This window comes from Apaloderma vittatum, unplaced genomic scaffold, assembly GCF_000703405.1.
Source record: "Apaloderma vittatum isolate BGI_N311 unplaced genomic scaffold, ASM70340v1 scaffold31595, whole genome shotgun sequence".
Taxonomy (NCBI): domain Eukaryota; kingdom Metazoa; phylum Chordata; class Aves; order Trogoniformes; family Trogonidae; genus Apaloderma; species Apaloderma vittatum.
The window spans coordinates 13,389-36,728 of record NW_009715958.1 but is presented as its reverse complement, the minus strand read 5'-3'; the positions used below and the strand labels follow the sequence as shown (position 1 = coordinate 36,728).

Below are 23,340 nucleotides of genomic sequence, written 5' to 3'. Positions count from 1 at the left end.
TAATATGGAAAAATAAAGACACACAAAAATAACAATTTGAAGAGAAATCCTTTTTTGTACACAGAAAACTGAGTTGAAACATCACAGTTTTCTGAAATGACCTTATGGAGACTTAGTTGTTATTTAGCAGTCACAGCATGTGGTAAATACCATATGGCCTTTCCTTTTTGTTGTTGAGTTTTTATTTCTCATATATCAGAAATAAAACTCTGAAGTTTGAAATGAGATTGCTAATTTGGATATGTAAAGTAAGAAGTAACAACCTTCAGATGTAAAGGACTTTGGTTTGTACATTTTCTAATTCAAATTACAAAATTAATCCTATTACCTTCACAGGAAAGCAGAGACACGGAAGCCGCAAACATGCTAAACAAAGAACGAACATACAGCAGCAAAATTGCCCTTAAAACTAACCTAATTTCAGCAGCCAACCTTCTCTATCTGGATTAAAAAATGTATGCGTTAGATCATTTCCATCATCCTCTGGAATTTTAAACGGCTCATTCTTAATACTTTCATATAAATTCTAGAAGAATAAAAAAAGATGAAAAAGACTTCATTAATAAATGTCTAACAGAAAATGCAACTAGGACATCTTACTGCTTCTCAGACTACTTGTATAAAAAGCATAGGAAATACTGTCCATAAAGTTCTGGACCATCCTCTCAACCTGTTTAATACTTCGATTAAGTTTGGTTTTAAACTATTTCATCTATAAACAAGTGTATCTTTTTACAGGTTTTATAAGCACTCCTAGCAAAGACTTCTTTAACATCAGCATTCAGTGTTTGAAAGGTTTCAGCTTCAGGTCTCATTTAGTACAGGTTTTGCCAAATGAATTTGGGTTTTTTAGAAAATAGTTTTGACCATCACGCTCTCAGAGAAACAAAAATTTTTACTGATGCCTCAAAGGACAGGAAGAATCTCCATGGGATACTTGGAAAGAAATGAGAAGCAGTAACGAAACAATGATTTTTACTATTTTTTCCAGCTTTCTCTGACTTATCCAGCAATACAGTATTTTTTTTTTTTAATAAGAAGCCAATTCCACAAGTATTTTGCCATCAATACAGTGTTTTCTCCAGGATCTCCTCTCCTTAACAAAAGGTTTAATATAGGGAAAACTAGCTCAGAGCAACTGTGAATATCACAAAATTCTTCTTTCAGCTACTCAAATGGTTATGCATGTCAGAAATTGTTCTTCTTACTCTCCCTCCAAAAATTTACCTGAGAACTGTTGTACATGCTTCTAAGCTTCCTATTTAAAACACAAAACGATGTATTGTCTTACCCGTAGTAGTTCTTCTGGAAGGTCTCCACCTTCATTAATTCCACGATTCATAGAAATAAACCTCTCTACTGTTGGTTTATCTCTCACATTGTGGTTGTGCAGACTGGTATTCAACATAATGATCGCAAATGAAAGCACATAGCATGTATCTGAAATAAGATTTGAGAAATTATTTATCTTTTTATGTGTTCTGGCACAAACCTGGGAGATGAATATATAGCTCATCTTGACTCACAAACAAAAAGAAACAGGTAGTCAAAGGGTCCTGAACACTATACACGAAAGCAAAGTCTCAAATCTTTCTTTAAACTATTGAAATAAGCCTAAGAAGAACAATTCTGTAACAATTCAAATTAAAAGCCAGTATGAGAAAAACAGTACAGCAGAATTCAAAAAAAATTTTGAGCTCTCTGAAATTGCTGCTATCACCCTAAATTAACTTTTCACTTGAAACGCTCAAGTGTTGGGCAAAACATTCTCTGTATACAGGTTTTGCCTAGATCATATTGATCGAGCCTCTAACAGACTTAGTCAATCAGACTCCTATGCAAAAAAAAAAAAACAAGCTTTCTTCAAAGAGAAAGAACAGCCTCTTCAAAATAATATTTGAACTGCATTTAAACAGACTGAAAATGACATGGATCCAACTTCTTGGCATACATGAGGTGGCTAGTACCACTGAACAGTATCCAAAGATCGCAAAGGAGCTCTTATCATGCCTCTTGATGTGGCTATGATTATAGTGAATTCTCCTAGAATTCAAGTACAAGATCCTGTGTAAGAAAAAGTAGGATGGAGACTGCTGTGCTACATAGAGGAAAAATGTGTTTGCACCTGTAGACTGGAAGACTCCTGGGTTACAAAGGCAATAGCGCGAAGCAAAAGCTTCCATCATGCGATCAATTTTTTGAGCCTCTCCTGGGAGTCTGAAGCTCCACAGAAACTGCCTAAAGAAGGGAAGAAAGTTGTCAGACTCATTCCAATATTTATATATAAAAAATATATATTACTAATTATCAGGAACAATAACAAAAGTCAGCAACGTCTGCATAAAATGTCCTAGAAATAGGTTCTCCATCTCTCAACGCACAAGTCAGGAGCTATTATAAAGCAACATGCACAGATGGCTAGCCCAGTAACTCAGCCAGCAACACTGCATGCTATCAGGCAAGATAAGCTGGCAGTTCATATTCTGAGAGTCTCTCTCTTTTTTTTCCAGACTAGTAAACGGTTTTCTGTATGCATCCCACTTTTGCCACGAGAATGCTATGGAGAAACAATCAATTCAATCCTCCCTGGGTTTCCTGGCTACTGAAAGCAATAAACACTCAGCTAGACTTTATTTACAATATAAAAAGACACATAAAATATTTCTGGTAGGCTGAGAGAAGCAAAGAAAACGAAAAGAGTTAACATCTTTACCTGAACTCATCAAATACATTTTAAAATAGTAACAACATCCAGAAAAAAACCCAGCGCTTAGAGAGGTGCTGCCTGTCTAGTTTAAGTTACGAATCAGACCTAGATCTTAAAAGGAAAGATCATCACAGTAATTTTGCAATATATGCAGGAGATCTGTGCTCCTGTCTAGCAGCACAAACTGGAAGACAGTTTTTACTTTCATAACTCATTATTTCTACATATAGGTACACTGGAATGCATACAGGACAGAAGTCTTCACAAATTTACGTTTGGCACACTGTGATGCTAAAAAGCTCTGACAAATTTAACCACTTACTCTATCCTTTCTGAGCAAAAGGATGATCTGAATTAAAACAGGATCTAAATCAGCAAAGTTACATGCTCTGCCATGCAAAACAAGGTCTCTGGATTCCTTGTACACTGAGTGTCAACATAATAACCATTTATTCCTGTCTTCGTTAGTTTTCATTATAGGACATTATATTAAAGTGTCACAGGCCATCTTTAGTTTGTCAGCTCTATATACTGTCTTTTACTCACCTCATGCAAGGTTCCAACCCAGATCACGAATTTTGTAAGCTACCAAAATACAAACATTAAATAGTAGCGGCTGCTAAGGAAGAATACAGTCAAACCTAACTTTAAATTGGGTAAAAGAGATAGGAATATAAAGCCTTCTAGACAAGCTTCAGCAGCCAGAGAAAAGGCTTCCTTCGCTCAAGCCTCAGGTAGCTCCAGTTATCACCCCCACATCACTCAGCCATAGCAAAGCTGTTCTGACTCCACATCACAAGGCACTGCACCAGAGACAGAGATCACATGGCCATTTCAATTTATCTGGTATCAGGAGGGAGTCACTTGTGGCAATGGAAGTGGCAAAACTGTCTAAATCAACTTAATTTGCTAGATCTATTATAGATTTCCACCAAGATGAGAAGGGACTTCACACAAGATCACTGTATGCTGGCATCCCCGAGAAATCAAGTGAACTGTTTGCTCAGCAGAAGAAAAATGTATACTAAGATATTACACTTTATTTCACATGACAAGTGAGAAACTCTGAGGAAAAGTGGGAAAAAATTACTTGATTCGAAGTTTACCTCTTCACAATGGGACACTGATTATTGTCACCAGGATTCCCCCCATCCCTGCCCACAGGAATAAGTTAAGGTGGAAGGAAAGGAGAAAATGTCAGCAAAGAAAATTATTTAGATGCTTGGTTTCCGAGTCTGCTTGGTTTTTACCTATCTCTGTGCTAAGATACAAAAGAGGTCTTCAGCTGTCTGCATATGGCAGGCACACCAAAGAGTTATGGTTGTTTTAGTCGTTTGTGTTTGTCTGAAATAACTAAAAGTTTTCACCTTCAAAGATAGCACCCATGCAAGCAATTGGAAGGGTTAAACAGAGCTGTCTGCTCGCTTGCACAGTAATGCGTATAATCGTGCTGAGCTGTACATCAGCTTTCTGACACATGAATCAACACAGTGACTCATACAAACGTGCAATTCGATAAAGGAAGCTCAGGTCAAACAAAAAGAATTTACTCACCTTAAGGCTTGTACAAGATTGAGATCAGCGAACTCATGGAGTTCAACAAAAGCCTGAAGAACTTTAATATTAAATTCATCTCTGTGAAAGACAAAAATGGAAACAGACTATTACAATTCTGAACTTTAAAGGCTCGTTAAAGGGAAAAGTAACATTTAAACATTAGCGAACACAAAACTATTTGGATGCAGACAGAATTTAGTCTACACCAGCACCGAGTTCATATGCGAGAAGTGTAAAGGTTTGTAATCCTCAGCGTGTGCTTTAAATACATCACCAAAACAGAATGTTGCATATCGGCCTCCACCCGAGAACGGAAAGGTGTGCACCCACCAGGAATTACCAGTTGGTTACTGACTGACCGCACAGTCAGACTAACCAGGAACACTCATGACTAAGTACCTTAAAACAAACCATGCATGCACTAGGATGTCCCGACACTGCTTACAGAAAATCACATCAGCTCTGTCAACCAAAAAGAAGCATTTCTCACAAAATTTAGTAATGCACAGTACAACTGTGTGACTACTTTCCAGCGCAGTGAAATAAAGTGGCATAACAGTACTATAAAAGAGAGCACTCAGTAAGGGCACTTTGCTACCTCAGCCAAATATTGTTTCTATGTATGTAAAGCTGCAGTAATTCAAAACAAGTATTAGGCTTACACTCTGTTTTAACTCTTCTAGGTTTTAATATAGACTGGATTAATAGTGGTATTCGTGCTCCAAAGGCACAAGCCAAATATCGTGAAAGGTCTCCAAAGCCACTTAAAAAAAAAAAAAAAGGAGTGAAGACTTACCCACATATAAAGAAATTTTAAATGTTTTGTAGGATGTAATCCAGCCCTCATTTATTGTATTTTTTAGGTATTATCTCATTCCATTTTAGCAAGCTGACAAAAGTCAATGGTAAGTGCTCTTACTCTGTAGAAGTCGGTAATTTAAAATATAACTCTTTATGGCAGAATGTTATACAAATATTTCATTCTCTTGACTATCCTGGTCTTGTCTTTAGCTATATTTAGCTAGAATACAGAAGTAATTCACGACAGGTGCCCCAAGAGGGAGTGGTAAAGTAAAACAGAATGTCCTTGGACTCCAAATACCTTGATAAAAGATAGTATCGTAAAAGATAACTCAACAAAAGCTCATCTATAATACGCACTGCCATTGCACAGCACAAATCACTTAGCAGCCGGCTTCTGAGGTAGTCACAAAAGCAGAACTAGCAGCTTAAGACCACCTCAACTGTCACATTTCATTTTATCCCAGGATATTTATTTTACCCCAGGACCTAAAGGCATAATGCATTCTTTTCAGAAGAACATGAATACAAAATTATTAGGATTCTACAAAATCTATGTTGCAGTATGGAGTGTGATGAACCAATTCTCCATTCCAGACCTGACCACCTTGAAATTTCCAGACACATTCCTGAAAATCAGCTTGTCATCTCTTCACCTCCACTCCCTTCACTAATTCATATAAGTGAAGAAAAAAAAAAAAGACAGAAATACCATCTGCTTTCCCATTATCACATTAATATTATACCCTTCACAGAAATTAAGAAACACGCAAAATTTAAAGTAGACCAACTAAATTTCTTTTTGAGTTCAACTGCTTCTTAAAATGGACATGCTGCTTCTACCTTGTGGCAAAAAAGGAGCAATATATTTTTTTTTCACTTGTCCTAAGATCTTATTATCCACCTGATAGACTTATAAAAAATTTCCTGATCAAATTTGCTATTCAGTATGATCACTACATTTGTCTGTATTTAAGCCTTGAAAAATTCAAGAAGATATAATGAATTGCATATTTATCTATTACCCTAAATATTCAGAAACGTCGACCTGTATTTTCAGATTAGGCCACAGTGCTGTCCAGCAGCATCCCTGTCAGGGATGCAAAAGAACAAGAAATAAATTTTATAATTTAGAATGTGAAACCATAAATAGTCACACAAATATAACTGATTACTCCAGTGGGACATATTGGTAAGACCTTCCGGCAAGAGTACAGGGCTAGAAAACTGAAAGTACGTCAGAAGATAATACCAAGGTAGAATGCAGCTCTCCAAAACCAAACAGACAATTTTAAAATTATGGACATTAATATAAGTGATTTTATAATACTGATTGCCCAAATATTCCAGAGAAACAACATAATGCCATTGGCGAAAAATTGCTCAAGCAGCTACATATACTGTACAGAAACTTTGTACCCAAGATCTACTTTCAAAATGCTCGTATTACAGTAAAAATTTTTATTAAATCTATTAAAGTCAGGAGCAAACTGCAGAGCACAAGCTAAGGTGATGATGCTGTAAACAGATCATGAGTGCCTCCAAGGGATCTGCCGGAACATATCGCACAGGAGTATTTCCTGAACGAGTCAACTTTGTAACTGGCATCCGAACCAGAACATGTGCAAACATGTAGGCACCTGTGTCCCAACCCACTCTTCACTGCTGTCTCTTTCTGGGTTGCCCTGCTAATTTGCATTTTGACTGTGTTCTGCAATAGCACGCATAAATGCACACACTGCGTGTTTCTTGTACTAGGACTGATAAAGACATGGTGCAGCCACCCTAAGAGACACCCACCTACGAATGGCAAGTCTGGGTGCAGGGAAGAAGACAACACTAAAACCCGCTTATAACTAATCTCCCAGGAACTACCCATATTAATAAGTATTTTCTTTATTATTCAATTATTAGTTATTGTAAATCACTCCTTGTCCGAGTACAGTATCAAGAGTTACCGGAATTGATGCAATACAACTCCCAGACATTACAAAAGCTTATGGTATTAAATTCTGCACCACAGACAAGTTTAAGGGTATTTTCTCAAAATAGTAAATTACAATGAATTAAGTATCATTCCACAATGTACTCATTTAAAAAGAAAAACAACGTAACAGGAAAAAACACAACCCTATCACAATACCAGAACAGTTTTACATCCCACCTTTACAGATGTCAGTAGCTGAGTAGCTCTATCACGCAGCCTGTGAAGGGGAAAGTAACTAGCAAAACCCGTAAGCACGCTCTGCAGTAGAACAAAGTTTTAATATTTTTATTTTACCTTTCACCGAGGTAATCTCCAATTACCGTTTTATTTAATCCTTCTCCTTTATAAAGGAACTGTGCAATGTCTTCTGCAGTGTTCTGCAGGAGGTCATTTTCTATCAGAAACTGTATTCCCTAGGAAGAGCAATTCCAGAGGAAAAGGAATGTTATGTTTTCTTCCATATTAATGTAAATACCACTCGTAACACTTGGTATTAATACACTGACACAGACATATACACAGCATATTAAGAATTATATTAGCCTACAGATTTATTTACTTTTGAATGAAATGGTAAACAAATGTTTTTCAGTTAGATAAGCAATATTTAGTACTGGTTTATAGATTAACATGAGAACACATTTTAAAGACTAGAAGTACGAGGTGGCAGTTTGAGTCCCTCCATTATAGAAATACCAAATATTAACTGAATAGTGATTATTCCATGTTGCCTTGGAGTTAATGTGTGAGTTGGCCTGTTCACAATACAGCATAAATATCTGCCAGGACATAATCTGTAAAATCACATAATGAAGAGGTAAGTAGGAATATCTTAATTACCACCGTGGCACAAAATAAAGCATCTGTTATAATCTACAAGCTGCAACCCAACGCTTCAAGCCACTACTTGCAGTAGAAGTCTTGGCTGAAGATACTGAAACCAATTTAAAAGAGTTTTTGCTGACGCTGGGATTATCGGTGGCTTCTGGTGGTGCTGGAACTAAACTATTCACAAAGGACTTGAACTAGACTAGTCACAAAGGACTGTTCACAAACCAGTTAAGCTTCTACCATGGAGCTTCTATCAAAGCCAGGCGGAGAGTCTTACCCTGTCCCTCAGCGAGTACTTGATCAAGGCCCTGGGCTCCTATGCCTCCAAAAATTACTGGCCCTATAAGGGGCACACTCTAGGGATGCCCAGAGAACATTCTGCAAAGCAGTAAAGAAAGGAGACTATGAGTTATGTAAAGATTATGCAAAGGATGGAAGGGATGTCAACTCCAGCACTCGGCAGGTCGTGAAGAGAAGAGACGGCGCTCTGCTTTCTCCTCCCCACACACGCCGATGAAGATGCTGCTATTCCTCCTGATTTCATAAAGCTGTTAACAGCACGCTAGTGAAAAAGTAGCAATGGCAGCTGTAAGTAACCTCAATGTCTTGGATGACAAAATATGTACAGAAGAGCTTAATAAATTATTATGACTCTTTCCTACTAGAATACTTCATAATTTCAGAAATATTAGAAGTTTTTCAACTTCTGCAAATGGAATATATTCCTTTTTTAATTTCATTACAACTGGAAAAGCTTCCATTATTTTACACACAGCATAGGAGGCCCTGCAGTAACATTCAGAAAAGTAATTATCCTCCTGTTTGATTGATTCTATTTTTTTATAATTAAATGATTACCTGCCTGACAGGAAAATTTATTTTTCTGACCTAATTTTACAAAGAAAAAACTGTGATGTTATAAGGCTTGAAGGTGATAAAATAAAAAAGTCTGGAATGCAACTCAAAACAATTTTATCATCATCTGAAAACTTAATTTCAATGACAGGCTGGTATTCTGACTCTGACAACTTAATATTTAGTACTAGATCATTTCAGAACAGACACATTTCATTGCAAGGAATATGTCCATTTTATCTGAAAGCTGAAATTGCTGAGCTTCCCTCAGAGATGATCTCTTTAAAGCTTACTTGGTAACAATTTGTACAAAAAATTCACTTGACTACGAAACATAATGTTTTTTCCTATACCAAGTAATTCCAAAACCATTCTGAGCTCTGTCAACCAACAGAGAACCTTCTAACATGAGAAACAGCAATTGCAGATTCCTTTGTTCAATACTTGGACCATATTATTCATGCTTAACGTAAACAGACTGACCAGAATAGTGTTTAAGAAGTCGTACATGTTACTGAAAAAGATAAAGGGTAGACTAGAAGCACAGAAAACAAATTTCTGTGCACAGAAGCTGATACTTTAAGATTTTTCCTTTTTCTGGCGATTTTTTTTTTTTTTTTTAATTCTGAGGATGCTAAACAACCAGAAGTCAAACAGACAGGAAAAGGAATTTGTCTGGGACAACAACTCCAGTGTCTGGAATAAATGGTAAAATAGGTCAGCCAAATCCCCATCAACTCCTACGCTATCTTCTGCTTTGATGTAAATTTTCTTTCTGTCGACTGATAGGAGACAGAAGACAGCTGTACTAGTTTGACCTCCCCACACAAAATTCACAGCTATGGAAATATTCAATATTCACTACAAATATTGCAGAGATTTCAATTTTTTTTTTTAAGTCAGTGCAATGACATTTGCTTTGAATATCATAGCTTTTACAGAAACTTATTTACAAATGTTGCAGTCATTTAAACTCTGTCATACAGAATTAATTTTCTGGGTCCTACACAGGCTGTACTGAATTGAGTGCTGTGAATTGCAGGGACAACTTTATGTCCTCTGCACAGGGAATACTGAAGTGTTTTACAAACCTGATCATTATAGCCCTTCCCATACTAGCTAACCAAACTCAAACATTACATCACATAACTGCATTTAACACAGCTCGTTTGAACGAGCGTTTTCCGGGTGGGGACAGGGCAGATTGCTCTACATATAGGTTACTCCCTAGAAAATGTAAAGGCCTTCAAATAAAAATGGTAAAAGAAAATTACCTCTCTTTGTTCCTGCTAATATAAAAACATCAGTGCTCTGTTATGTGGTTTTAAAGGTAAAAACTTGACGGATTCACTGCATGCATTATTACCCCAGTTCTTTCACATTTTTAACTCTGGTGACCACCTTCCCCCCGAGTTATGACTGAAAAACACCCCTTTTGCAATGACTCCAAGTTGATTCTCTCCACGGTAGAAAGCCATACATTGGAGTTGCCTGTAATTTAAAGTGGCAGTTGCAAACAACATTCTGCAGCTTTAGAGCGGCCAGCTACTGCCGGCCACCACTGATTCATAGACATTATTAAGAAATTACTACTGTAAGGCTGTTTACCACATTTAAATTATGTTACAGTAGCAATGTGGCCACAGCATCTATTTATAGAAATAATTACACTCAACGAGAATAGTATCAAAAAATAGTTAACATTGCGATGAAAGTATCTGACATCATCCTGTGACTTTGCCAGAAACTTCTAGGACGTGAAAGAGCCAGAGGATAACAGCAAAATATCAGGATATTTGGGGATATTTTGCCCTCAAAAGAGATGAAGTCAGACAGCCACCAAAATGGAAAATAAAAATAAAAGACAGGGTCAGTAGCTTAAAAAGAGTTTTATATCTCAAAGCAGTTGAATGTTTTCGGTAAACTGAAAACAGCCTGAAGAGTAGCAGCCACCACTGTACTTGGAACATTACGGAAAAGCCATCAAAATGTAATTGAATTCAGTACAGTTGGAAAGGAAATATGTTAGGAACTAATACCAAAAGAAAAAAAGCTAAGCAATTTCCAAGAAGACCTTAAAGAAGACTCTTCAGAAATTCAAAATGGAAACTCAAACAGCAGAAGGCAGTAAAACAAAGGAAGAAAGAAGTAAAACGAAAAGCAAAAGCTAAAGGTCAAATTTGCCAAAACAGCTCTTCTAAGTGTACCAGCAGAGATCTGTCACAGCACGTACAGGTGCCTGAATTTTCAAGTAACAACTATTTAAGAAAAGCAGAGGCACTGCAGAGAAATGAACTACTTTACTTCTCGGCTAAACGCACTGTAGGCTTCTTGAAGTCGGTAACCAGGTTTCTGCCAGCAGGTGTTTGTACAAGTCATGTAAGTTCATACAAGCCTTTTTCACAAACAGAATTTAGATTTGCAAATGTAGAAGTCCATATGAGAACAAATTAAAAAACATTTCGGAAGAAACAAAAATAGGAGGGCATTAAAGAAACGTATGGCCTCACTAATAACTAAACATCAAAATATTTTTAGAATTCTATTTGACATATTAACTTTAAACATCCATATCAGGAAAAAATAATCCTTCTGCAAGCCAGCTCAATCAATGCCTGGTATATTTGATTACTGATAAATTACCTTATCAAAAAAAAGTTTGTTTAAGTGAAAAAAGCACACACGACCAGCAAATTACTAGATGACTGCATCTATTTTAACCCTCTGCTCAGTGTGTTACAGGATATACAAATAAGATCTGTGAACTTACATTATCAGAAATGTTTCCTTAAGAAAACACAACTGCATTTGTCATAGATCATATTACAAGCAAGAACTTGATTCCTGACAAGTGGAAAAAAATAATTCTCTACCTTCTTAGGGTCCATGTTGAATTTCTTCCTTCCCATGGCTATTTGCTTGTTTCTTTGTGTAGTTTTGCTAAACATGAAGAAGAAGAAGATACAGCATGTAGCTATTAGCTGCTTTTTAAAAAACAACAACTTCTGTATGAGCTTCAAGGCATTCACTGCTTTCAAGGGGGAAAATTACGTTCCTGTTTTCAGTTCTTTCAAGTAACCACAGATTCAGACAACTACATAATTATCAATTGGAAACTATAAAATATTACATTCTATTCAACATATTCTCTGTCCAAATGAATAGCACACCTGAAGAGGATAAAGTCAGGCTTTATAGACTTTATAACAGACTGAATAAAGGTAATTCAATGTTTGTTTAGCATGTTAAAGCATTTTATTTGGTATTTCTGGAAGACCTGCTCCAAGGTTTTATGGAAGCATGTCCATATGTTAGTATTACTCACCTTTCTTCGACACTGGTCAGATTATCAATTTCTGTCATAACCTCAGCAATTTCAAATTTTAATCTCTGCCAAAAGAAGGAAGGGCTATACGTTAGTCTATATTAAAACACTTTCTGAAATCATCTATCATATATTAATACAATCAATTAGGTTTTATTTCCTTGTATTTGCTAGTCACCCGAAGAAAAGTCATGAATCTTATGGCTTCCTTAGATACTAAGGATTTTGCTACAACTGAATGACTGTTAAACACATGGATCTGAGCTCCCACTGTGCTCCTGTCAGAGCAACAAGACCAAATTGCCATCATCAATTTCAAGCATAAGCTTTCTTTACCCAAACTTCTCACTCACTCCTATCCTGTATGCAAATCTGTTTAATGAGTTCTTGATTACACAAGTCAAATGTGTACATTTGCACATACTGCATTACATAAATACACAAGTTAGGATTTTTAAAAGCACATAAATTATGCATAAGTCCAATTCATTATTAGTAAGATTTAGCTTAAGCCATTTTTTATGTTTTTAAAAACATTACCTGGAATTCACACCTAGATGTGCAGTTTACTACAACTTAATCTACTAAAGCAGTCCTCTAAGGATCATTACCAATAAAACAATTACCTCTATATCATCAATCAGTTCTTTTTTCCTGCGACGAATATTTAAAAGCTCTTCTCTTTCTTCTATGGAGAGGTCATCAGGCACTGGAATAAAGCAAAATGTACAGTCTTTTAGCATTTGCAATCACACTTTGTCACAGAGAACTTGAAAAAGCCTAACTAAGAAAAGTAAGCTTACATAGAACATCAGGCCGTGGGATCATTTTCAGATTAAAAATAAAACCAAACCAAACCAAAAACAAACAAAAACCCACAAACAACAAACCAAAGACAAACCCAAACCTAATTTACTGGAATTCTACTTCCTGGAATCATAAGTGAGGTAATCAAATGTACAACTATGGACAGAAACTATCTTTCAGAAGAAAGCTAAACATTCAAATGGAAATTGTTATCATTAGTATGTGGTAAGATTTGGCTCTATAGCTTAACTGCCAAACTAAAGTCTGATATCATTTCAATTATTTCAGTAACAAGACTAAATTTTTCATGTAAATAAGTTCTTTTTCCTTTCAGGAAAAAAAGCCAAAGAAAAGCCAAAGCTATACATCACTTGTTACCACGATGTGCATGCTGGCGCTGATTTCAGACAACATTAGAATTTTAGCCGTACTCCTTCACTGGTTGCTTTGTAGAGAGAGTAAGTACAATGCATCCTTAACCACAAATACTTCCCATCAGTAAGATACACAAATAAATACACACTCAAAATCAGTTCTTTAATACCATGTATCACAAACTTCTGGTTTTGTATAACACCATTTAAAATGAGTCTGAAGTAGTTAAGTCAATTTTAGGTATCTCCTTGGATATGTTACAAAAAGTACATTAACTTGCTGATAAAAATCACTTGTTACCGATGCTGCAAACGTGTTTCTCTGCACGGCTTTGGGTGTCGCTCACTCTAGCAGCAGCCCCCTACCCTGTAGTCTCTGCCTGACAACCAGGAAACGTGAAAAGTTATTTACACAAAATCTCTGCTATTCTTGAGCAATTAGATTTTCTCTAACAAGAAAGTTCTTGGGACAGAGATTACTCGCATTCACTTGCGGAGCACTAGACATCAACCACAAACATTCACCTCCTTTGCAACGATCTTAAAATAATAGTTTTAATGCTACCCACTTTCTTGGAAATAGCTTCTTGATTATACAATAGCTTTTCCTTATAGCTCAGTAAATCAGAACAACAAAAATAATTATTAAGATATTTAAATGGCTCTGTCCCAGCAGCAACACATAAGCAATGCAGTGATTTGGGATGGCCAAAGCTGTTTTTTTATATCATATACACATGTAACAGACAGTAGCAACAGGATCACAAGCAAATAAAAATGAAATATATTGATTACTTCAACATCCAGTGGTTAAGCTCCTTTCTTTTTAGGATTCAAATCACCACATAAAATCCACATGGCAACAGACCTTGTTAAACATGAAGTAATTACGGCAAATGATCTTATTTAACTACTCCAGATACAAACATGATTAAATTACATCCAGTTTAGGAAATGAGAGTCTTCTCTTGAACGAGTACCAGATTTCAATATGCATACCTGCTTCTATCCCTTCATCTCTACCAGAAACCCACTCACTCCTAAAAATTCCTTGCATGCAAATACCGGTAAGATTCTTTTCATATTAAACCTTATAAATACACGTGCCTTCATCACATTGTTGTCTTACATTTACACTCTAAGATCTTAAACCATCAAAACTCAAGGGATTTTATGACTACACAAATGCTATGTACAAATATATGCCAGAAATATGCCAATGGATTAATTGAGGACTGATAATTAAAAAAAAAATAAAAAACTCAAGACTGTTACCCAATGTTGATTATTAAAGAGGCAAACTCAGTATAATCAATCACTCTCTCAGCTAGGAAGCATGCTAAGTATCCTTCAAGGATTTTTGCAGTATTACAGTGGTAGATGGAATTAGATTAATATTTTGCAGTACCCGTATTAGTAAGAGTTCTTACATTTTAAACTTTTTGCCACAGCAGACGCTTTGGTAATTCTCACCTTCATTGGCAACTGGAAGTATTAATCAGAACCCAAACAGAAAATAACCTTTAAGCGTTAAATATTTAGAATTCATACATGATGCTTGGTTTTTCTTCAAGCTGAGTTACAAAATTTCTGGATTAGCTGCTGTCACAAACTCTTTCCAAAGCAGCACATCAGTGAGTGGTACTGCCCTTTCTTCCCCCTTACATTACTGCACAGTGAAAGCTCCTTGGGATAGGTTGAAATAGCTAGAACAAATGAAATTGCTATTTGGAATCAACATGAATTGTTATAGTTTTCTATGCTCAAGCAACCCACTAAATAAAAAAAAAATAATAATCAAACATCTCAATCCTTTGCTACAGCACCCAAAGACTGACTGCTGTGTTTTTTCCTTTCCTCTGATCACAGCCGCCACAGAGACAACCCTCAGAGTATAATTAATGATGCTGTTAGACAGAAAGAAAATAAACTAAATGGAGTCACACTGCCTTGTGCATTAGGAAATAACATCAAGTACCTAACTGCCGGATGCAAGACAAGAAAAGTCTGCTGGAAAAGACAATTCTGCACTGGGAGAGCACTTAGACCACCACACTTTGAAAAAACTGCATATTAATGCAACATCATTAAATACAATATTCATATCAGAGCCAAAAGATTCCAGTATCTTCTAATAAGAATAACCAGAATACAATTGAGCAGATAGAGCAGTACTGCTCAGCTTCCAGAAACTATTGGTATGGTCAGTGTTTTTCTTCCACTCACACTACCAGCACAGAGAAGGGATGACTGACTTGTCAGGATGACTCCTAAGTGTGCTGTCCTATCGCCACCATAAATTGGCATGGGTAGAAGACACTGAAGAGCTCAGCCTTATTCTCCTCCTCCTGCTGCTTGTATGTCACCACTGACTCCCTCCTCCAACACTGCTGCTCATGCTGGTGAGAGAACTTATCAATAGGAAAATGACCTCACCAAAACCAAACGTTCTTAAGACACTACATGTGGCGTTACAGCCTGCACCTTCAGAGGCTGAAGGCATCTGTTCCAGGAGGCTGCATGACTTTATGTCTGCTGGTCCTGTTGTTTTGATTTTCTTAAAACAAAATTTAACAGTATCTCTGTATTTCAATGAAGGCTTTTGAAACATTAACATTGGAGGATGTACCCACCTTACCTGAAAGGAAAGAAATTTGCAAGATATTCAACTTCAGCTAAAAACATAACAAAAACCCCAACGCTAAAAACAAACAAAAATCCCAACTTCAATGCTAACTCAACAATGGGGGGGTGGAATTCAATATATTCCAACTTGGCCTATCTCTGTTTGATTACTGTAATTGATCTAAATGTACTGAAATGAATTTCCTGTAAACAAATTCTTCCTGGAATACACATTTTAAATACAGGTTTCTTTATTCTAAATGTTAGAAAAAACAAACAAACAAAAAACAAACTCTAGCTTGCCACAGAAATCTGTGTATTGTCCTGCAGTTGGGATGTTACTTCATTAAATAATGTTCCACTACTGACAACCCAAGGACAAGAGCAATAGTCCAGAACTCTGACATTTATGAAGACACAAGAAGCAGTTTTTGAGCAAGCAGGCACCCCCCCCCCCAAAAAAAAGTTTTCCAGATTGAAAAAGAACTGCACCAGATGAACTTGAAAGAAAGTCCCACAGCTCAGTGGGACCAGGAGACTAGTGGGAGTAGAAGAAAATCCCATAATAGGAAACGGAAATCTAGTACTTTCCAAGTCCATATCCCTGATACCTTCACCTTTTTCAGTAGCAAAAATTAAATCCTTTCCAGCTCTCCAATGGTACTATATGAACCAAAAATCCTGTGTTTAATTTTTTTTTTTATTTAGCCTTTCAATTGGCGATCACCAGCCAAGGTTTAAAGCAATCTCACCACACCACTCCAACTGACCTCAGAGTTCAGTCTCTCAAGAGGACACAGTTAAAATAATCCACAGCCAGCAGAAAGTGAACATCTAACAATACATAATTATAGATAAACACACATTTTGTAACCACACTTATGAAGCAATACAACTCCCTGATTCTCATTGCTCAACTAACTTCTTGGTTTCATAAAAATAAATATTTTCCTTCTTCCGTGTCAGCCCCAAACTGGTGGTCTTAAGTACTTCCATTCCAAACAAAGTTCAGTTAGATGGAATTCAATTTTGCTGCAGTTGAAACATCTTGCATGTGTAAAGATATTTACACAATGCAAGGCTTAAAACTAAACAAACCTATCCTTGCCCATACACAGAACGGGTATACATGTTTCTTCTAGTCTTTGAAATAATACACATTCATCTCTGAGAACAAATCTGATTGTCTCAGGACATTTGCCTCAACGGATATTCTCAGGCTAGTCTCTCTTCCCTTCCCCCTACAAGCTCTCTTTTTAAAAAACTTAATTATAGGAACATTTTCCAGCTTTCAGACAAGATGTATAAACAAAGCTGTGACCACTTGTGGCTATTAAAAATTCCATAGAAGTTTTTGTAGGAGGACATCCTCCTGAACAGATTTATCTCACAGTGCAAAATCAAACTATATCTGCATTAAATTCAATCAGTAAAACTAGCTGGATTTGACTGCTTCTTTCTTTTAACTGCCTTATTGTATTAATCTTTGTAATTCAGTGACTGCTGAGCATGTTCTAGCATAGGAGTGATCAGACTTCCATTAAGAGGGGAAATAATCCTGTACACAATATCCTTTCACATATAAAATTTACGAGTCAGTGGGATGAGGAATTTAGGACCGAGTCCATGGTTTGCAGAGTTATTTTGAGTTTTCAGTCACGAGGGACACTGTGGCCAGAAAGCACATTTGTGGCCAAACCCAGAAGTGAACCTCAGACTCTCGTCCATCGTTCTCATTGTTTAGCCACTTGACAACTCACCACTACAAGATGCTCCTGAAAACATTTTTCACTCTAGGATAAGCAGCTATTTTACAGGTAATTTACAGTTAACGTATTGTCCTTTTGGGCTTCTAATAATATGTGGTAGGAAAAAAAGCCTAACAATATTAATCCTCTCACCACATGAAGATACGTTTTCAGGAATTTAGAGGAAACAGTTTCCCTCTGACATGACCCACTAAATCTTTAAGATTTCATTTTTCTACTTCTAGTGCAATCTAGGTTTAATTATACCAGTGATTCACAATCTTTTTTTTTTTTTTGAAAGAATAAATAAAAGCATAAAGAAAAGCACAAAAAACATTTTTATTCTATACAGAAAAGACACAGCAGGGTAATTGCACTGCCAAGTGTGAAATAATTTCTTGCAAAAAACAAGCAGTATTTTCTATAATTCGTAAGAATTATTTCAAATAAGGGAAGATTATGGTTTTGCCCTGGTCATATACAATTTAAATAGTGTTAACATCTGCAGTCAAGCAGAAAGTAGGCAGTTCCAAACTGTGCAAAAGCATGATCCAGATAGTACAGATTTGGAGGAGGAAAAAAATCCTAAAAAACCAATCCACACATTTTACCTGCCTCCCAAAACCCACGTGGTTTCAGCTGTCATATGAAGAAGAGTGCTGCCTTGCCACGGTACCTGCAAATATGTTCCTGGCTATAAAGCATAAACCACATTAAATGCATTTCTCGAACCCGCCAGAACCGGAGTTCGCAGCGAACGGCTGCAGCACATGTATCTTTACAAACAAGGTAGGCAGACAGTGTGAGCAACTACAGCTGTGAAGTGGAAGAAAAGAGTATAAAGGCTTTTCACAGCTGCCACGTGAGCTGCTAACCCTTGCTGCTACCTAGCAGTTGCCCTTCTTAATGGTACAAACAGGTACTTCACAACAGCTTTCAGGTCTTCACCTTGCTATGAGAAACCTACTTTGCTTTTTAGTTCCTAATTACACCATTGACATGGACATTTGCCATTTGAAAGCAAGATGGGTTAATGAGAATTTCTTTCTTACTGTCCATGCTCTGTTATTTTTATGAACAGGCAGTACTGAAGGCCACAATTACATTATATTTACCATCTTTATACCTTACATTGAATAATATATCTTATTTCATCATCTTGATGTATTTCCATTAGGAAGGCAAGTGTTTTGCCACAACAAAGCAAAAGAATCACCTTGAAGCAAATACAGGAGCATCACTTGGGGAGAAAGAAGAAAACCCGTGCAGGGAGCAGCACTGAGCTGGATTTCACAGGTAACGAGTTGGCACCGGCCCACATATTCCTGCATCACTTTACCACTTGCTGCCTCTGTATATATGAACCTGTCTGAATCCTGTTTTCTTTCTGGGTTTGTGCTTTGCCAGTTTAGGAGGCCAAACGGTTTTGCTGAGGGACCACAGAACTACCCAAGCCAATGCAGGAGGAGCAGCAGAGAGCTCTGGCAGAAGGAGGTGCGAGGGGCAGCAACCCCCTTGACATCAGCCAGCCCTGAAACCAGCTCAGCTCAAACCCCCACGCTCACAGACTGTATTTTCTACATCCTAAAAGTAGTTCAACCTGATATTAAAAATAGATAAGTGTGGATTTCCTTTTAGGAGCATTTTTCTTTTGAAGTTGCTCTACTCTTGCTTCAAGATCAGAAGATGCTTCTAGGCCAACATTTCTTTCTAAAATATGTAAATACTAATTACCGAATATGAAAAGAAAGCTGATTTTAACTTAACATTCTAAGTCTCTTACCCAAATACATTAATACTTGGCATTAATAACATAAAGTGTTAAAATATGCATGGCCATGCATATTTAAGAAGAACAGAAAAAAATTTATGGTAGCTCATGTGGAAATTATAAAGGGAGATGTTGGCTACACTGTAACAGTGTGTGTTTTGAGGAGGGTTTTGAACAGACTAGCACAGGAAATACTAGACCAGATAACGCGTGCCTTCACGGTTACCAATTGCTGTTCAAGAAACCTGGTGAATCACCGTTTTGATTACAGTGTTACAGCTATACACTATCATTTATACTATCACCTTGACATGATAGTCCTGTCTCAGCAGGGAAAATAGTACCATCAAAGTAATGTGGGACAAATATAATACTTCCCAGTGCCAAGCACTGTAAGCAAAAATGCACAATCTTGCATTGCCTTGCTGTTTTAGGAACAGTGGTGCATTTATTTTGCCTTAAAATTTTCTTACTTGGCTTTCAGCTTTTTTAACAAAATGTCTGCATCTGTTTTCTTTTCCCCACAGCAAATAATGTGGAAGAGTGATCAGAATCCGCAGTAACGCCACCAGTATAAATACAGATACGACCCTTTCAAAATAAGAGGCCTTGAGCCTTTTCTTCACATTGCATCAGATCAGCAAAACGGCCAGTAGAATCAAATTATTCCCCCCAAAAAAACGTTTGCTGCAAGGCAAAGTCTCACAGACTATTATTTTGGGAGAACTCAGTCATAATCTTCTCCCTGCAGAGTACTCATATGTGCAAAACTGGTGAAATAAATAGGTAGATTACTTAGTGCTACAGCTCAAATCAAGTGAGTTTTCTCTGATGTTTGCATTTGAAAGCCTTTGCTTATATGACATTATAGTAAGAATTAACACAGAATTTAGTCTTTATAGATAGAAGTCTGCAAATTCTGAATTTCTTTCATTCACTTTCATAGCAAGATCCAGGTCACCAGAAATTTTAGCCTCCCAGAGTGAAAGAATGATCCAGCAATAATAATACCAGGAGAGACCATGGCTAGCAGCTCATAGCAAATAACATATCCACTCACACTGTAGAACAGCCACTTCTTAAGTGGGAGTCTTGGGAGGAAAATCATGGTTCCCCCTATGCATTATCTAGGGGGTGAAAGGAACAGATCACTATGCCAAGTATGCACAGCATAGCTAAGTGACACATTAAAGACATCATATATTTAATTGAAACCCTTCATTCATTACAGTACAAAGAAAGGGCAGTAAAAGAGCAGGAGATTTTGCTTGCCTGCAGCAGAAAGAGAAAATTCTGGAGTTGTAAAGGGTAGCAATAGCTATTCAAGAGTAAGACTTTTCAAGCCATAGAGCTTGGAGCATTTATGATTTTTCCCAGTAAAAGCGTAGTGTACTACTGCACAGAATTATACAAAGAATGGGATGGAAAGGGACTGGATGGCCTCACGACTAATTTCGACAACAGTGCAGTTCACCTCTGATTGAGCCAAGATTATAGGCAAGGCTGACAGTAATTAAAAAACACTTCAGTTTAAAAAAACTGCAAGATGACAAAGCTTCAGGCAAGCAAGCGTTACCAGATTTCCATTAAGTCTTCAGCAGACTACCATTATGTTACAGAATATGAAGACGTTATCTAGTTCTAATTCAGATCAGATCTATCTTTGTGAATTACACTCCATTTCTTTTTCACGTAAAATAGGAAATGGCTAGCAACAGAATACCTCCCGTTCATCAGCCATCACTGAAGTCGCTTTTCTCCACAGGAGCAGAAGTCGTCCTGTACTACACCTGTACGTACTCCTCAGGTGACCAGCATGGGAGAGCGATCAGCCCAGACTGCTGAGCGGAAACAGGTTGAACAAGTAGAAGCCCATCCAGACCGGGAAGTTGGATTGCTTGAACTACTCCTGCCACTGACCAGGATTTGTCTGTATTCACCTCAGAGAGTTTGGGACGATTCCTGGCAGCTCTGCAGAGTGTGAGGCAAAGTTTAAACTACTCACAGGACAGCAAATCCTCCTCTCTCAATTCCTTTTCCTTGGCATCCAGGACAGGACCCCCTATCTCTCCCAACAATCCTAAGGAGTATACACGGATGAAAAGGCAAGCAGGGATACTCCATCTCCCATCGGCACACAGCTCCCAGTAGTCCCTGTGAACAACTGGACTAACCACACACAATGTTCTGCTGCCAATCTAGACTGCTTTTGGTTCCAGGAGCCAAGCATCTTGGACCAAGGATGAGACAACTCCTTCGGAAAGCAGAGATCATTTCATCATCTCTTGGGCGAGGAAGAGGCAAACAAGAACACACTGATCCCTTCAGCTTTTGAAATGTTATGAGAAGGGGGTGTGGGGGGGAATAATTGTAACAATGTGTTTCAGCTTTGCCCTTACAAAAGGGCTGTGTTTCCCACAGCACCACCAGTTATTGGGAAGAGGGAATAGTTGGCTGGCATGCACCTACATTTTTTCCTAGGATGGAGCTTGGAAAAAAAGACTTGAAAAGCAAACACACCAGAGTAGTGGCAGACATTCCTGTCAGATCCATTTCGAGTAGCAGCATGGAAAATTGACAGGAATGTCGCTGAGCAGCTGCAGGGGGGTCCCGGAGCCCAGCCCTGGCGGCCGGCTGCCAGCAACACCCTCAAATCCTGCTCAAGATTCAGGCACAGCTCATCAGATGTACCATGTTCCCAGCAAAACGGCTGGGGCTCAGAGAGTCTCTCTGTCACAGATTTCCAGTAACATCTACTCCTGGTAAAAAGGCTTGCTGTATTTCACTCATTAGTGCAGGGCATTAGCCAGTGACTTAGGATTGCTGGCTGTTTTTAAAGCACACAAATCCAATTTGCAGAAAAAGCAAGGCAAAGTTCATCTTTCCCCTTCCCCCAACCCCGCCTGACACAGCTCTGGAGTTAGATTTCAGTAGCAGTATTTATTGCAGAAGCCTTCTATTTATTTATTTTCCAAGATCAGTTGCACACTGAAGGAGGTAGAGCAACTGCTGGATTTGAAAGCAATTTTCGTTCTCTGAAGAACATCTTCAAAAAGCAGCTACAGAGCAACATAGAGGACTGCTCACCTATCAAACGACTGCTCGAGTAGCATTGACCTTCGCCCAAACCAAGACAAATTCTAGGATGCACAGCATTGTGCACAACGTGATGCCTGACATTGTGTAAGCCTTGGACATTCCTGCAGTCTCCTCCAAAAAAGTACTCTCATACCTGCTAGTGAGACCACGGAGCTGCAGCGCTTAGAGAGAAATGCACTACAGGTAATAATATTTTTCTCCTTGGCCATCTTAGGCTTGAAGTGCTCCAGCTTCTTGCTATTACATCAACAGGCCTGTTGGCCACATGCCCTGCACCCTGAGAGGGACTAAGAGGTCGGGAATTTACTCATAGATTTGTTAGGGAAGGAACAGTAAGGCTTAGTTTAAGACTACAGCATTTTCAGATTCCTCAGAAGAGAGTACATTTAGCTTTTGTGAATTGTTGTTTGCCATCCCACCATGAAACGATTATCTTGACAGGTCAGTAATCCAGACATAAAAGAGCTTTTTATCTGGTCCACTGATAAGTTTCTGGATGGGTCCACTTACTGCAAGGTTACACCCCTGGTCTCTCATTCTTTGCTTGGCAAAAGACCATCAGCAGTTCATACCACATCTGGCTCACCATCCTTCCAAAATAGAGCACATTCAGCATATGCTTGAATCCTAAGTGCAGATAAGTTCTATGTTACAAAAAGAAAGATTTGTCATACTCCAAGCAAGCCTTCTGGCATCCTGATCAAAAACTCATTTGAATAAATGCATTCTTCCTATGTAAACGTTCTCTTACAGTTTCAGCCAGATCCACTAAAACATTACGCCGCCCTAAGTTGTTTTTTCTGCCCGATACTGGCAAAATCCCTGCATTCTCTCCACAGATCAGTGAAAAATA

At 37.7% G+C, this 23,340-nt stretch overlaps 1 protein-coding gene across 1 annotated transcript; it reads right to left on the bottom strand.

Annotated features, from left to right (window-relative positions):
- Nucleotides 1-409: 409 nt before the first annotated feature.
- On the bottom strand, nucleotides 410-12,806 carry CYTH3 (cytohesin 3). Its single transcript, XM_009869359.1, has 8 exons — nucleotides 12,690-12,806; nucleotides 12,064-12,128; nucleotides 11,612-11,678; nucleotides 7,347-7,465; nucleotides 4,262-4,342; nucleotides 2,126-2,238; nucleotides 1,292-1,440; nucleotides 410-526 (listed from the first exon to the last, which is right to left on the bottom strand). Exons 1-8 carry the CDS (start codon nucleotides 12,804-12,806, stop codon nucleotides 410-412), a joined length of 828 nt encoding a protein of 275 aa, XP_009867661.1.
- Nucleotides 12,807-23,340: the final 10,534 nt, after the last annotated feature.